Source organism: Lissotriton vulgaris, chromosome 5 (genome assembly GCF_964263255.1).
Source record: "Lissotriton vulgaris chromosome 5, aLisVul1.2, whole genome shotgun sequence".
Classification (NCBI taxonomy): domain Eukaryota; kingdom Metazoa; phylum Chordata; class Amphibia; order Caudata; family Salamandridae; genus Lissotriton; species Lissotriton vulgaris.
Genome location: NC_141693.1, coordinates 1,054,581,043 through 1,054,596,955, shown reverse-complemented (window position 1 = coordinate 1,054,596,955; position 15,913 = coordinate 1,054,581,043). Strand labels below are relative to the sequence as shown.

Sequence of the window (15,913 nt, the reverse complement as noted above, 5' to 3'; positions counted from 1 at the left end):
ATTTTCATTGCCAGTGAGACACAATGCGCACTGAGAAGCCTCTTCACTTTTATCCACGTCTGTCCCTCTAAAAGTGCAGATTGCTAAAATTAGCCCTGCCTACGCAAACACTAATGTATGCTTTTCTTATTCTTAAGGGAAAAAATCCCTGCTTCCTTTTCATGTGGCTGGAAGGAGAGGAGATAGCTGCTTTGTTTTTCTTGCTCACAGTCAAAGGGCTCTGGGAAAACGCTCTATATTTATCACCAGAATGTAATGTCCCTTTAATGTTCATGTCCTGTTGGAATGGGGCACAGAGTTGACTGCCGTGAGCAAACTTCACATCTATCTTTCAATTAATTCTCCAAATTAATGCTACCAGAGTCTGAAGTCCAGATGTCTCTGTACATTAGTGCTAGCCGCAGACAATAGATGGGACCTGCAGGTCAGGAGTATCAATCCGGGCAAGGCCAGCTCAACTGTTCATCCTTACAAGGTCGGTAAAATTGAATGCTGTTAAGCAATACCGGAGATTTGCAGCGCCTAGAAATTGCACAATTGGGTTTTGGTGCGCTATAGTAAAGAGTAGTTTATTACTATTATTATTATTGATAAGGATAATTGTTGTGTAACTTTCCTCCAATGCCTTGTCCCACAGAGCCACCCTGACAACCAGGACAAGACTGACTGTTTCATCATAGCAGATAACGTTTCACAAAGTGTGTACTCTGGACTCTCGGCCACCTCGCTTCACGAACACTTCACTGACATGGTGAACATTGGAATAAGCCACCACTGCTTTATAGGGTGTTTGGTGTCTGTGTCTTCACATTTTTCACTGAACTGCCTTCTTTACCAAATTCCCATTCTGATTTCTTCTAAGGGTCGAAAAGTTTTACTTTTAGTTTCCTATGCAAAAAAAACACACGAAACCCTACAATCTTCCATTAATATAGAGGATGAATTAAATTATTTAACAGGCATACACGAGTTTTACTCAGGACTCCCCATGAGACAGTATTCTACAAGTATCAAAGATCCGACTCTGATCATGGTTACTTGCAGACAGCTGTCAGTTGCGAGTTGGTGCATTATAAATCCTACATTACTGTAGATGCTCAAAAAATATTTTCTTTGTATGTGTGATCACGTTAGTACCTGGATTGTTGCAGTTAAACACTGTCTGTCTGTGGGCTGAAAAAATTTAACAAAGATTATGGCGATATGTCACACAGACCGCTTTTGAAGGCTTTTGAAGCTATGATCCCCCCACAAGTGCTTTATGGAGCTGAGGTGCTTTTTCTGAGTGGTAAAAATGGGTGGGATCAGGAAGAAGGAAAAATTGTGAAGATGTTGTTGTCCTTACCAAATAGCTCCATGATTCAAGCAATTAGAATGGAGGTGGGTTTAACATCATGGGAGGTAAAGTCCCAATTGTCTCTAATAAGATTTTGGAACCGACTGGAGACTGGTTGCGATGAGAAGGTTTCAATCTGGTGTAGAGAGGAAATTCGAGTAAGCAGCTTACGCTGGGCGCGAGATGTGAAGAAAACCCTCCAGACGGTAGCTGCGAACTTGAAATTGAGCCTTTCCCAACCACTGTTAAATATAGCGTGTACGAAAAAGATGCTTAGAGACCAAGGGCTTGATTACTCTAGATCAAAAGATATGGACTATCTAAGGCTAAAAAAATCAGTGAATTGGGTAAAAAATGAGTGGGAAAAGAAGGTTCGGTACCCATACCTGGATTTATTGCCTAGTAGATGGCTAAGGTATGAAATTTTGAAGATTCGGGTGGGACTAAATCCATGGAAGATTGAAAGAAAAATAAGTGTGGCCCTGATCCATCCGGATGGAATTTGCAAATGTGGTCTAGGTGTAAGGAATAATATTTTACATATATTGTGTGATTGTACATGTATTTTAGCAATTCGGAAAAAAAAATTACGTCCAATTTTTTAAAAAAATGAGGTGTCCTCACGGGCTGAGGCTATTGGCCTCCTTACAGAAATGTCTTCTTTGGATACTACAATTGCGTTGGGGAAATTTCTGAAAGCAATACGAGAATATGTAATGGAGACAACAAAGGAGAATGGGAGAGTTTGAAATTATAGAGTATCCCAATTTTATGTATATGGCCCTCATAAGTGTTGTAATTGTATAAAATGAACTGTGGTTTTAAATATTGTATGCGTATGGTTTTACAAGTGCTGTAATATGTAAAATGAATTGCGGTTTTAAATGTCTTATCACGATACGCGATCCATTGTTCTATGTATGGTTTATAGACTATGGTCTAAATAAACTTATGTGTTAACAGTAACAGTAAACAGTAACAGTTAAACACTGCATTTTGTGTCCGATGAGAGCATCACTCGTTTCCCTCCACCCCACTGCATGGGATTTCCTTTTAACACCTATCCATTGAGGGTGGAAAAAACACCTATCCATTGAGGCAGTAACACCATGGTATACCCAAAGACCCCTAAAAACTCTCCTGAACACTACGGAATCTATGGAGTTCATGTGAAATGCGCGTGCACAGAAATCCGATCCCCCACCAAGCAAGACAAGCCAAGAACATCACAGCGACCGGCCGCTTTGAGTCCATTTGCCACCAGCCACTTCACGCCCTAATTACATCCCTGCTGTTTCCTTTCACTTTCACGGCCGCGAGGCCGTGCTTCACTTCAAAGGGATCCACACCCCGCCCCTGCAATGCCAGAGCATTTCCCGGCCGCTTTTAATTTATGCCTGCTACAGTCACACATTGACTCCCAGGAAGGTTTACTGCAGACGGACATGTACTACACCTTACACTCTGCCTGCACATCATAGTGCATTTCATAATCCCTGTACCTTACGCACTTCTTACATCTGCATGTGCTACCCTGTACAAACTCAGGCTTTCACACCTGGGTGCCTTTGACAATCCCGGTGTCGCACACACTGCTTACATCGTTACATGATGACACGCATTCCTCTCCTGATAAACAGGATAACTCGACTGAAGCCGGAAGCTTGATGCCTGGTAGGCGCTACAAGGATGAATGTTAGTATTTCTGTATCTCTCTGTACCTCTGTGTTTGTGATTTGAGTCTGTCTGCTTGTATGGAGGGGTGTCTCTTTGAGACTTAAGTGTGTGTTAGGTGTACAACACCTTAGTTGTTCCTTATAACGTAATATATTGTGAAGTGGTTACGTGACTTTGTGTGTGTGTGCATCATTTCGCCATTGTGCTTATAGTGCCTCAAGCAGTCACTGAGAAAGGGATGCCAGCCAGATACTCACTGCTCAATATGCATCCCTTTCTCCACTGTACAGCACTGGTCTCTCCCAGGTCACGGTTCGCGTCCCTACTAAGGTCCATCTCCCACACTCTCATTGCAGGTCCCAGGGTTCAGTGGAAGGTGTAACAAAGCCAGAGGGATATGAGCACTACTTGGTCCTTCCTGGCAGACAAAGCTGAATGTTGTCAAGTGACACAGCAGAGAATGGACTACCAGGGCTGGGCTCCCTAACCCACCTCCCCCAGAGCCTCCAAAGTACTTGCTGCCACTTGAAGCAGGTTTGCAAGAGAGCACATGCATAAAAGATGACACTGAGCGACAACTGAGCATGTGCACAGGCCACACACACTCGTCACACACACACCTTCTGCTCACACTCGGTGCGAATGCTTCTTACACACTAACCTGTGGATATGCATTATACTGCCCGGTCAGACAACACAGAAACACTGTACATGCAGTGTACTGAGTCTAGGGTTTTTCTGTTATCAGATTAAAGTTGGTATCACCAAACATTCAGCAGGCCACTGCACCATCCGTGCAGCGGGGGTCCTGGAGAGAAGGCAATCCCTGGGAAACCTCTGAGCAAATGGGTTTTCCCAACAAAAAAGTTGCACTGGAGTGGATGCTGCATGTGTGCTGATAAAGGAGCACTCTAGTCAGTCCCTGCTTGTGCCCTGGGGGCACTGTAAAGTGCACGCTCCATCGGAGCGAAGAAATGCAGAAAACACACTACAATCGGTCTCCACATGCTGAGGGAACTGCTGTATGGTGCCATGCTGAGCAAACAAAAGGCGCAATGGTGAAATATGAAAGTGGCCACCTGACAAGATTTAAAGACCTGTTTTCACTCGCGCTGGAAATGAAAAGGCAGGGTGAACAGCTGTGTGTAAGGACTGTGTGTGCGTCACTGCTCGTTCTTGCGGCAATACTCCAGGGTGCCGCAAGAACACATGCCCTCTGTTAGACTCGTTTTTTGTGCCTTTCTGCCCTCTGCATCACCGCATCATCACTCAGCGCTACCCCAGCATCACTCAGCACCACCACATTATCACTCAGCACTACCACAGCATCACTCAGCACTACCACAGCATCACTCAGCACCACCACAGCATCACTCAGCACCACCACAGCACCACTCAGCACCACCACAGCACCACTCAGCACCACCACAGCACCACTCAGCACCACCACAGCATCACTCAGCACCACCACAGCATCACTCAGCACCACAACAGCACCACTAATCTTGTAATACTTGATGAACTGACAAAAGAATGTTAATTGATGCAAACTAATGGAATTTATATTTATTAATATGGAATAACTTTTACACTTTTTGAAAGATTGTAAGTCATGGTTAAGCTTTTGTCACCAACATTTGATTAATTATTTGAATTATTGTCGTATTATAATTATGTGGTAGGTAAGGGAAATCTGTTCTCTATGTCATGTTGTTCTATTCCCCTCCTTCCCTGACTTGATCAAGTCCTGAGGGGGTCCCATAATTTTTGCTGAGAGCACAAACACTTTACCACTGGTTATCAGTGGTAAAGTACAAATAGTTCTAAAAGCCAACAAAAACAGGTTCAGAGAAGAGGAAGGGAGTAGGCAAAAAAATTGGAAGTGACCCTGCATTGAGGGCGAATTGCAACAGAAACAGATTTTTTATTGGTTTCCATTTGACTAGGATACTCTAAAATTCCAATTCAATAAACCTTTATACAACTAACTCTCAAAGAGTAGCACCAGTGGACTGCCAAAGTTTAGTCGTGGTAACAGATGGATGGTGACCTCATTGCAGCATGATACATTAATGACACACATTAAAATTCAATGAGTGATTACAGTTGTCTTTCAAAAAGACTGAGGGCTTATTGTAGAGAATGGTGGTATGGACTGACAAAAAATCAATTGGGGAGAATGAACCACTTGTCCTGTGCTACCAGGGTCTATGGAAACGTGAGGCGGGCCATCTTAGTAAAAAACCCTCATATGCGAACACAGGCGTAAGGCGGCATATCTTGGTTCTCCGCCGTTCAGTGTCGCAACAGCATTTTCATTGGGTCTTTTCCTTAGTATGTTATACTGACCTCCACATGGAGGAAGACCAACTGGTGTTACAGTAGTGGCCAGAAATGAAAAGAGAAGGGGTGTGTTTTGTGCTCAAGTGAATGAAACATTTTTAATTCCTTATACCAAGACTCTCGTATTTTATTCTACGAATCATAGGTGTAGGAAATTAAAAACAAGAATGTGCGTCTGTAGGCTTAATTATTAGCCCTACGCACTGGAGAGTATGATCAACATGTTTCAGCCTTCTGGAAACTCTAGAGGCTTTCGTCAGGACCAATATTTTTAAAAGCCTATTGTGGCTCTTAATCATGAAAAAGTGGGCTACTCACCACTTTTTGTGTTTTGTACGAAGATGAATTGTATCTGTACCTGTAAGGAAAAGAAAAGGTGTATATGCAGTAATGTCAACATGCAGTTATTACAACATGTGTCAGTATGGCGGTTGCGGGCACATTTTTTCTGCTTTTATCAACAACTTGTTCATTCTGCGAACATAGTGTGCAATTATATGCTCATTCGCTGCAAGGAAGAGGTGGTTTTTGTGGTTTCATGGCTGGATGAGGAGAAATTCAAAAGGAGAACATAAGGACTTAAAAAGCATTAAAAAACATTAAAAATGCCTGGTGATGTCAATCGTTATATTAAGTAGCTCCGTTGGTCTGTGCATCTAGGTTGCACAGTAGTTATGAACCATCGTGCCAAGTAACAAAATTGTGAGAGGAAAGCGCTTGTTTAACTACTATGAGACTAATATCATCATGAATATGCCTTGTATGTGACTAATTTAGGGGACGGTGCTTTTATAGCCGTCTCGTGTTGATCATAGGGGGCCACATAGTCAAAACGAAGGGTAATTACTTCTCATTGTTGAAAAGATACCGCGCGCTATGTTGTTAGGGTTCGTAAAAGCATGTAATCTTGGTGCGGTCGTGGTCTATTGGTCCATAATCGGCAGTGGTCTATATGGTACCTCACCGAACGAAGACGCTTGTTTATAGCCATGCTTGATTTGTCAAAAGCGAGCTCTGACATGTGGCGGCTTTACCTTAACACTGCGGGGCTTTTGGCTCCATCGAAAAAACCGGCCAGACGGGCAGACCTGTTGCTGATATTCAGAAAAACCGGCATCAGGGCCTCAATAGGGGTAGCGGTTACTTATAGTTCTAGTTGTGAAGCGGGCCGCCATTGTTCGTCTTACCGGTGCTGTTGCCACTCTGACTTGTGCTGGCTCTTGTTCTTTGGGTGACGGGCACCCATGTTAGACTGGTTATATGCAGCTTACAGTTAACACAGAAGAGAGACTATTCAACAGGTGTTCGTTGGCATTGTTAATTAATGAACATGGACTAAATTCAATTGGATCATACACGCTGTCATAATGTTCCTATTTAGAGAACAGATTTATGGAGATCTCATTGGGGCTCAAAGGAAAAGAGGTTACTGCTGCAATTAATGAGTTGGGATGAAGAAACAATTTATAAGGGAACAGCTCTTAAGTTAATTGTTCAGGTATCATCGTGTACTTTCAGTTTACTGTTACTTAAGTAACGTTGTTCAAGGGAAATGTGAATGAGCTTGATATATGCTCAGTGATATTTATTGTCAACTATTATCTCGCCGTGGTTTTTATGCGAGGGAGTGCCAGGTGATATTATCGTTCATACCTTCTTTGTCTGTTTTTAGACGATGGACCCAGCGTTGTTCTTTTTCGTATAGAACCCGTTCCGCGTTGTGATGTTTGTTGGTAAGGGTCTCAAGGATTACCCAATTGATGTCTTCAGTGGAGTGGTTGGTCTCTATGAAATGTATGCTCATCTTTGTAGTGGCCTTTTTGCATTGGATATTGCTCCTGTGTTCGATGATGCGTCGTTTGGTCTTGCAGCAGGTCATCCCTATATATTTAAGGTTGCATGGGCAGACAATCATATATACCACATGGGTGGTATTACAGTTAGTGTGGCTGCGTAATTCCCACTTCAGATTCGGGAGGAGTTGTAGACTCTTGGTCACTTGTGTCAGTTTGCATACCGAGCAGTCTCCACATGGGTAATGTCCTTTTATAGGGTTTAGGTTCCATGTTGTGAGAATGGTGTTGGTTGTCTTTATTGTTTGCGGTCTCGTATGTACAAGCATGTCTTTCAGATTATTGGTTCTTTTATGTGCAAACCGAGGTTTTGGCCATTTTAGTGTATGTGATTGACACCTCATAAATGGGCACAGAGGGACACACAATACACCATTGCTCAATACCAAGACATTTACAATCTACTACTCTCATCTCTCATCTCAACTAACTGTATTATCAAATATATTTAAGTACTCTTTGGGGCTAGAACTTGCAGTAATGCTTTGAAAAAATGCTTCCAACAGAGAGCGTTTTTTTTTTTTACATAGGTTGGAAAGCTACAACAGATTATCTTAGTTATTCCAGTATCTTTGAGGCTGAGAGAAACTTCATTGGTCTATACCAACTGAATACTTGGTTAAGGTCAATTATGTCCCAGAAAAGACTGAATTGTGGCATATGCACTATATATAAAGAGATGACGGAATATTTGACATAAAAACCATAGAAAATAATGTATCCTTCTGACTGAACGCGCAAAAAAATTGGTTTTTCAAACTAAAGTTCAGGATTCTATTATAACTGCCTGTAGCGAAAAGAATGGTTTCTGATTAGTCTAGTTCCATTTTGAGGTTTTTGAATGCCACTAAAAAGATTTTGTTTATTCTTCCTTTTTTCTCTCCCACCCTTGTTTGCTTGGTGCATGAAGATACAAGGTTCATATTTTTAGGTCTCGTAGAGAGACCTATTGGGGTGGAAACCAGAAAGTTAAACCAGGCGGATTGCGAGTGCGGATTTCCAACAGTTCACGTGAAATCACGTGACCACAAGCACGCGCATTTCCCCACCTCAAAGCCATCAGCCTCCCTCCCACAGGCTTCCCCAGCGTGGGCAGTGCGCGCTGGCCTCCCTTCTCCTCCCCCCTAATTGCTTGTTTTCACTGCCGCCAGGCCGTGAGCTACATCAAAGCGTTCGGCTCCCCGCCCCCTGCTTAACGGACGCTTCTCAGGCCACCAGCCTGCCCAATACTTGTTCTTTCCGCCACCTCGGCCTCTTAAGTTTCTCCCTCCAAACCTTGCCCTCTCCTCTCCCTCATTCACGGTAATACGCCTCCTTCTTTGCCCAATCCACGTCGCTCCTCGCTCCCTGTCTCCACGCGTCTTTCTCTCCTTCCCTGCGTTGCTTTTCCTATAACCGAGCTCAGCCCTCCCTTTTACACGCATTCCTCCCCTTCTCAATCCATGCTGCCTCTCATTCTTTCTACCACTCCCCTCTCTTGTTCCCTCCACCCGCCTCTGCCTTTCCAGTTCTCTTCATCTCACCCTTTCTCTACTTTCCTCCACCTCTTTCTGCCCCTTCTTCATTCGCTCTCAGTCCTGCTCCACACCAGTTGCTTCACTTCTCCTCCCCCCTAATTGCTTTTTTTCACGGCCGCCAGGCCGTGGCTCGTTAGCCCTTGTTTATTGCTCTCTGCCTCCTCCTCCCCTGCCTTCCCTCCCCCGGCTTCTTCCAAACACCCTTCCTTTTTTTCGGCACTGGGCCAGAGACGTGTGCCATCAAGACTTGTTTCTTGTGTGTTTAAAGTATGCCTTCATAATACAATAAATCACAGCCCCTAATGCATCTTATATGCGCCAATAGGAATAATTATTTCCATTGATGTGCATTAAAAATAAAAAGGATTTTTTTACCGGTTCTAAGCACAATTAACCTTATGTGCAATGGCGAGTTCATTATTTATAATTTTCAGTGGAATCCTATGACTGTCATGTTTAGACAGAGCAGCAGCATGGCGTATTTTTAAAAAAAAACATTTGCTTGTAGCAAAAAATAACATGCAACCATTGCACTTGCTTCAGACCTAAAGGCTTTACCGTTGCTTGCTCAACATCTCTTCAGATTTTCATTGCCAGTGAGACACAATGCGCACTGAGAAGCCTCTTCACTTTTATCCACGTCTGTCCCTCTAAAAGTGCAGATTGCTAAAATTAGCCCTGCCTACGCAAACACTAATGTATGCTTTTCTTATTCTTAAGGGAAAAAATCCCTGCTTCCTTTTCATGTGGCTGGAAGGAGAGGAGATAGCTGCTTTGTTTTTCTTGCTCACAGTCAAAGGGCTCTGGGAAAACGCTCTATATTTATCACCAGAATGTAATGTCCCTTTAATGTTCATGTCCTGTTGGAATGGGGCACAGAGTTGACTGCCGTGAGCAAACTTCACATCTATCTTTCAATTAATTCTCCAAATTAATGCTACCAGAGTCTGAAGTCCAGATGTCTCTGTACATTAGTGCTAGCCGCAGACAATAGATGGGACCTGCAGGTCAGGAGTATCAATCCGGGCAAGGCCAGCTCAACTGTTCATCCTTACAAGGTCGGTAAAATTGAATGCTGTTAAGCAATACCGGAGATTTGCAGCGCCTAGAAATTGCACAATTGGGTTTTGGTGCGCTATAGTAAAGAGTAGTTTATTACTATTATTATTATTGATAAGGATAATTGTTGTGTAACTTTCCTCCAATGCCTTGTCCCACAGAGCCACCCTGACAACCAGGACAAGACTGACTGTTTCATCATAGCAGATAACGTTTCACAAAGTGTGTACTCTGGACTTTCGGCCACCTCGCTTCACGAACACTTCACTGACATGGTGAACATTGGAATAAGCCACCACTGCTTTATAGGGTGTTTGGTGTCTGTGTCTTCACATTTTTCACTGAACTGCCTTCTTTACCAAATTCCCATTCTGATTTCTTCTAAGGGTCGAAAAGTTTTACTTTTAGTTTCCTATGCAAAAAAACACACGAAACCCTACAATCTTCCATTAATATAGAGGATGAATTAAATTATTTAACAGGCATACACGAGTTTTACTCAGGACTCCCCATGAGACAGTATTCTACAAGTATCAAAGATCCGACTCTGATCATGGTTACTTGCAGACAGCTGTCAGTTGCGAGTTGGTGCATTATAAATCCTACATTACTGTAGATGCTCAAAAAATATTTTCTTTGTATGTGTGATCACGTTAGTACCTGGATTGTTGCAGTTAAACACTGTCTGTCTGTGGGCTGAAAAAATTTAACAAAGATTATGGCGATATGTCACACAGACCGCTTTTGAAGGCTTTTGAAGCTATGATCCCCCCACAAGTGCTTTATGGAGCTGAGGTGCTTTTTCTGAGTGGTAAAAATGGGTGGGATCAGGAAGAAGGAAAAATTGTGAAGATGTTGTTGTCCTTACCAAATAGCTCCATGATTCAAGCAATTAGAATGGAGGTGGGTTTAACATCATGGGAGGTAAAGTCCCAATTGTCTCTAATAAGATTTTGGAACCGACTGGAGACTGGTTGCGATGAGAAGGTTTCAATCTGGTGTAGAGAGGAAATTCGAGTAAGCAGCTTACGCTGGGCGCGAGATGTGAAGAAAACCCTCCAGACGGTAGCTGCGAACTTGAAATTGAGCCTTTCCCAACCACTGTTAAATATAGCGTGTACGAAAAAGATGCTTAGAGACCAAGGGCTTGATTACTCTAGATCAAAAGATATGGACTATCTAAGGCTAAAAAAATCAGTGAATTGGGTAAAAAATGAGTGGGAAAAGAAGGTTCGGTACCCATACCTGGATTTATTGCCTAGTAGATGGCTAAGGTATGAAATTTTGAAGATTCGGGTGGGACTAAATCCATGGAAGATTGAAAGAAAAATAAGTGAGGCCCTGATCCATCCGGATGGAATTTGCAAATGTGGTCTAGGTGTAAGGAATAATATTTTACATATATTGTGTGATTGTACATGTATTTTAGAAATTCGGGAAAAAAATTTACGTCCAATTTTTTAAAAAAATGAGGTGTCCTCACGGGCTGAGGCTATTGGCCTCCTTACAGAAATGTCTTCTTTGGATACTACAATTGCGTTGGGGAAATTTCTGAAAGCAATACGAGAATATGTAATGGAGACAACAAAGGAGAATGGGAGAGTTTGAAATTATAGAGTATCCCAATTTTATGTATATGGCCCTCATAAGTGTTGTAATTGTATAAAATGAACTGTGGTTTTAAATATTGTATGCGTATGGTTTTACAAGTGCTGTAATATGTAAAATGAATTGCGGTTTTAAATGTCTTATCACGATACGCGATCCATTGTTCTATGTATGGTTTATAGACTATGGTCTAAATAAACTTATGTGTTAACAGTAACAGTAAACAGTAACAGTTAAACACTGCATTTTGTGTCCGATGAGAGCATCACTCGTTTCCCTCCACCCCACTGCATGGGATTTCCTTTTAACACCTATCCATTGAGGGTGGAAAAAACACCTATCCATTGAGGCAGTAACACCATGGTATACCCAAAGACCCCTAAAAACTCTCCTGAACACTACGGAATCCATGGAGTTCATGTGAAATGCGCGTGCACAGAAATCCGATCCCCCACCAAGCAAGACAAGCCAAGAACATCACAGCGACCGGCCGCTTTGAGTCCATTTGCCACCAGCCACTTCACGCCCTAATTACATCCCTGCTGTTTCCTTTCACTTTCACGGCCGCGAGGCCGTGCTTCACTTCAAAGGGATCCACACCCCGCCCCTGCAATGCCAGAGCATTTCCCGGCCGCTTTTAATTTATGCCTGCTACAGTCACACATTGACTCCCAGGAAGGTTTACTGCAGACGGACATGTACTACACCTTACACTCTGCCTGCACATCATAGTGCATTTCATAATCCCTGTACCTTACGCACTTCTTACATCTGCATGTGCTACCCTGTACAAACTCAGCCTTTCACACCTGGGTGCCTTTGACAATCCCGGTGTCGCACACACTGCTTACATCGTTACATGATGACACGCATTCCTCTCCTGATAAACAGGATAACTCGACTGAAGCCGGAAGCTTGATGCCTGGTAGGCGCTACAAGGATGAATGTTAGTATTTCTGTATCTCTCTGTACCTCTGTGTTTGTGATTTGAGTCTGTCTGCTTGTATGGAGGGGTGTCTCTTTGAGACTTAAGTGTGTGTTAGGTGTACAACACCTTAGTTGTTCCTTATAACGTAATATATTGTGAAGTGGTTACGTGACTTTGTGTGTGTGTGCATCATTTCGCCATTGTGCTTATAGTGCCTCAAGCAGTCACTGAGAAAGGGATGCCAGCCAGATACTCACTGCTCAATATGCATCCCTTTCTCCACTGTACAGCACTGGTCTCTCCCAGGTCACGGTTCGCGTCCCTACTAAGGTCCATCTCCCACACTCTCATTGCAGGTCCCAGGGTTCAGTGGAAGGTGTAACAAAGCCAGAGGGATATGAGCACTACTTGGTCCTTCCTGGCAGACAAAGCTGAATGTTGTCAAGTGACACAGCAGAGAATGGACTACCAGGGCTGGGCTCCCTAACCCACCTCCCCCAGAGCCTCCAAAGTACTTGCTGCCACTTGAAGCAGGTTTGCAAGAGAGCACATGCATAAAAGATGACACTGAGCGACAACTGAGCATGTGCACAGGCCACACACACTCGTCACACACACACCTTCTGCTCACACTCGGTGCGAATGCTTCTTACACACTAACCTGTGGATATGCATTATACTGCCCGGTCAGACAACACAGAAACACTGTACATGCAGTGTACTGAGTCTAGGGTGTTTCTGTTATCAGATTAAAGTTGGTATCACCATACATTCAGCAGGCCACTGCACCATCCGTGCAGCGGGGGTCCTGGAGAGAAGGCAATCCCTGGGAAACCTCTGAGCAAATGGGTTTTCCCAACAAAAAAGTTGCACTGGAGTGGATGCTGCATGTGTGCTGATAAAGGAGCACTCTAGTCAGTCCCTGCTTGTGCCCTGGGGGCACTGTAAAGTGCACGCTCCATCGGAGCGAAGAAATGCAGAAAACACACTACAATCGGTCTCCACATGCTGAGGGAACTGCTGTATGGTGCCATGCTGAGCAAACAAAAGGCGCAATGGTGAAATATGAAAGTGGCCACCTGACAAGATTTAAAGACCTGTTTTCACTCGCGCTGGAAATGAAAAGGCAGGGTGAACAGCTGTGTGTAAGGACTGTGTGTGCGTCACTGCTCGTTCTTGCGGCAATACTCCAGGGTGCCGCAAGAACACATGCCCTCTGTTAGACTCGTTTTTTGTGCCTTTCTGCCCTCTGCATCACCGCATCATCACTCAGCGCTACCCCAGCATCACTCAGCACCACCACATTATCACTCAGCACTACCACAGCATCACTCAGCACCACCACAGCATCACTCAGCACCACCACAGCACCACTCAGCACCACCACAGCATCACTCAGCACCACCACAGCATCACTCAGCACCACCACAGCATCACTCAGCACCACAACAGCACCACTCAGCACCACAACAGCACCACCACAGCACCACAGCACCACTCAGCGCCACCACAGCACCACTCAGCGCCACCACAGCACCACTCAGCGCCACCACAGCATCACTCAGCGCCACCACAGCATCACTCAGTGGAACACAGGTTATAAGTGTCATACTTGAAAATGTTAAAACTATTCACATTGTAAATGACAAAATTATAACTTTAACAACTTTCAAAACAAACACATAATAAAAAGATTGTCTTTTAAAAAACAAATAGCTCAAACTTAACTATTACGAGACCTATTGCATTGCAAATGCTTGTTTCTACATATTTTCTAATTACTTTCCAGAATGTAATTAACAATAAAGCATTATTACAGGCTGTGCTGGCACGCCCTCCTTCCTGACTATTACACTTAATAACTATGCAACTGTATACATTTATCGATGCCTGCATCTCTCAGACGATGGCCACTTTCAGTAGGGTCGGACCCAATTCAAAACCGCCTGCATTACCCACAGAGCGATGCACTCTTCTTCACACTCCTAAGTGAGAAACTGAAAATCTCCGAGGGCTGCATTTGTCCTGGCCGCAGCGACAGAAGCAAATGTCTGAACGTAATCATTAACTATAACTTGGTGTACCATTGTATCATGTTACTGTTGTGAAGCGCACTGGTGCCTTCTGGCCATGTCCGCGTTTTATAAAATTGCAACAAAGAATTAGCATGACAGGAGGGCTGCAGGGTAAGTGGCAATAACGGTTATAACTTACAAATCAAGATAACCCACTGACATCAAATGGGGCTAATAACAGGGGAAGTCGCGAGTGACCGAGATTCGGAATCTTTTGTGGTTAATGTCGTGGCGCGTGCATTTAACATCCACAGTTGATGCTAAAATGCCGCTGTCAGTGCCTGCACACGTGAATTGTTTCGCATGTTTTTCTTCTTAAGATACAGTGCCGCCAGCTGGTGACGCGCTATAGCGCAGCGCGACTCACCTCAGAGCTGCGCGACCCCTTCAGCACCTGCTTGGTGAGGGCGATGACGTCAACGCTGCAGGTGTTCACCTTCTCGGTCAACAGTCCTTTTACTGACTGCCCGAAACGAGCCTGGCCCTCGGCGGTCGCCATCTTGGGAGCAGCGTCCTTCTCCATGACGGCGAACAGACCCGGAAGAGTGACTGAAGGAAAAAAAGACTAATGCAAACAAAAATAGCTGGGAACGGCAGCGTGATAGACATAGAAGAAAGAAAAAACCTTTAATCTTCTGGCTTACTGTCCGCACTTGCAATGCATTTCATTACTGTTTGCAATGCATTTCACAGTGCTAGGTATTATTCTTCCTTGTTTCCGAAAAGCATTGTTTCTAGAACATGAATAACAGAATGAAAAGTTTTCAAATTTATAGCTTTTCGTCTACAAACACTAGAATGGGAAGAAACAACCCGGAGTGGATGAGTTACTGTATAAAGTAAGGATATATGAAGTACAACAATTATAAGGGATGTATTGCCCTAATAGAGAGCACAAAACTCGGCTGTGGAGGAGGGGAAGTGTCAATGCATTTTTTTTGCAGGTATATATTGCACGTACTAGACCCAAAGGTATTGGAGTACTTTAAATGAGCACCAGTTACATTACACTACGACACAATCATTTTCAGGTCGAGCCTAGCGCAGCGTGCATGCTCATCTTTATGTAAGGGGTTTTAGAAAGCTCACCACACGCTCGTGCGTGTGGTCAGCTTTCGCTACAGGCTATTGGGCTTTCCGTGCGTCTTTTCTAAGAAAGACAGCACGCAATTGGGCAAAGGCGGGTGCATGTCCCGTCTTTGCTCCGCCCACGGTCTATTGCTTGCGGTTACCAGCATAGGCCACATCTGTTTTCCAATATCGTGCCCGGACACAGCGCGACAATTGAAAACCGATTGCTTGCTGTGTGTGTGTCGCGCGCACCACTCGCATGCTTGTTCTGTTTGTGTAAAAACAAAGAATCTAAGAAAATCGAAACTAAGGGGCCCATTACGATGTCGGGTGGATCGACAGCCCGACATAAATGCCCACCCGCCACCCTTCCCCCCGCCACATTACAATGGCGGGGAGGACCGCAGCGGAGACAAACACCGCCCGCCACATTTCCGCCCCGGTCG

The 15,913-nt window shown here is 44.0% G+C and overlaps 1 protein-coding gene across 2 annotated transcripts in view; it reads right to left on the bottom strand.

Moving 5' to 3' along the window:
- BORCS7 (BLOC-1 related complex subunit 7) overlaps positions 1-14,942 on the bottom strand; it is a 76,504-nt gene extending 61,562 nt beyond the window's left edge. The window contains exon 1 of one of the 2 annotated variants that reach the window (XM_086922706.1): positions 14,764-14,942. In XM_086922706.1, coding sequence (XP_086778832.1) covers positions 14,764-14,919 — 156 coding nt within the window. In that variant the 5' untranslated portion in view covers positions 14,920-14,942. The remainder of the gene's footprint in view (positions 1-14,763) is intronic. The other variant, XM_086922707.1, reaches the window with a different exon arrangement.
- Positions 14,943-15,913: the final 971 nt, after the last annotated feature.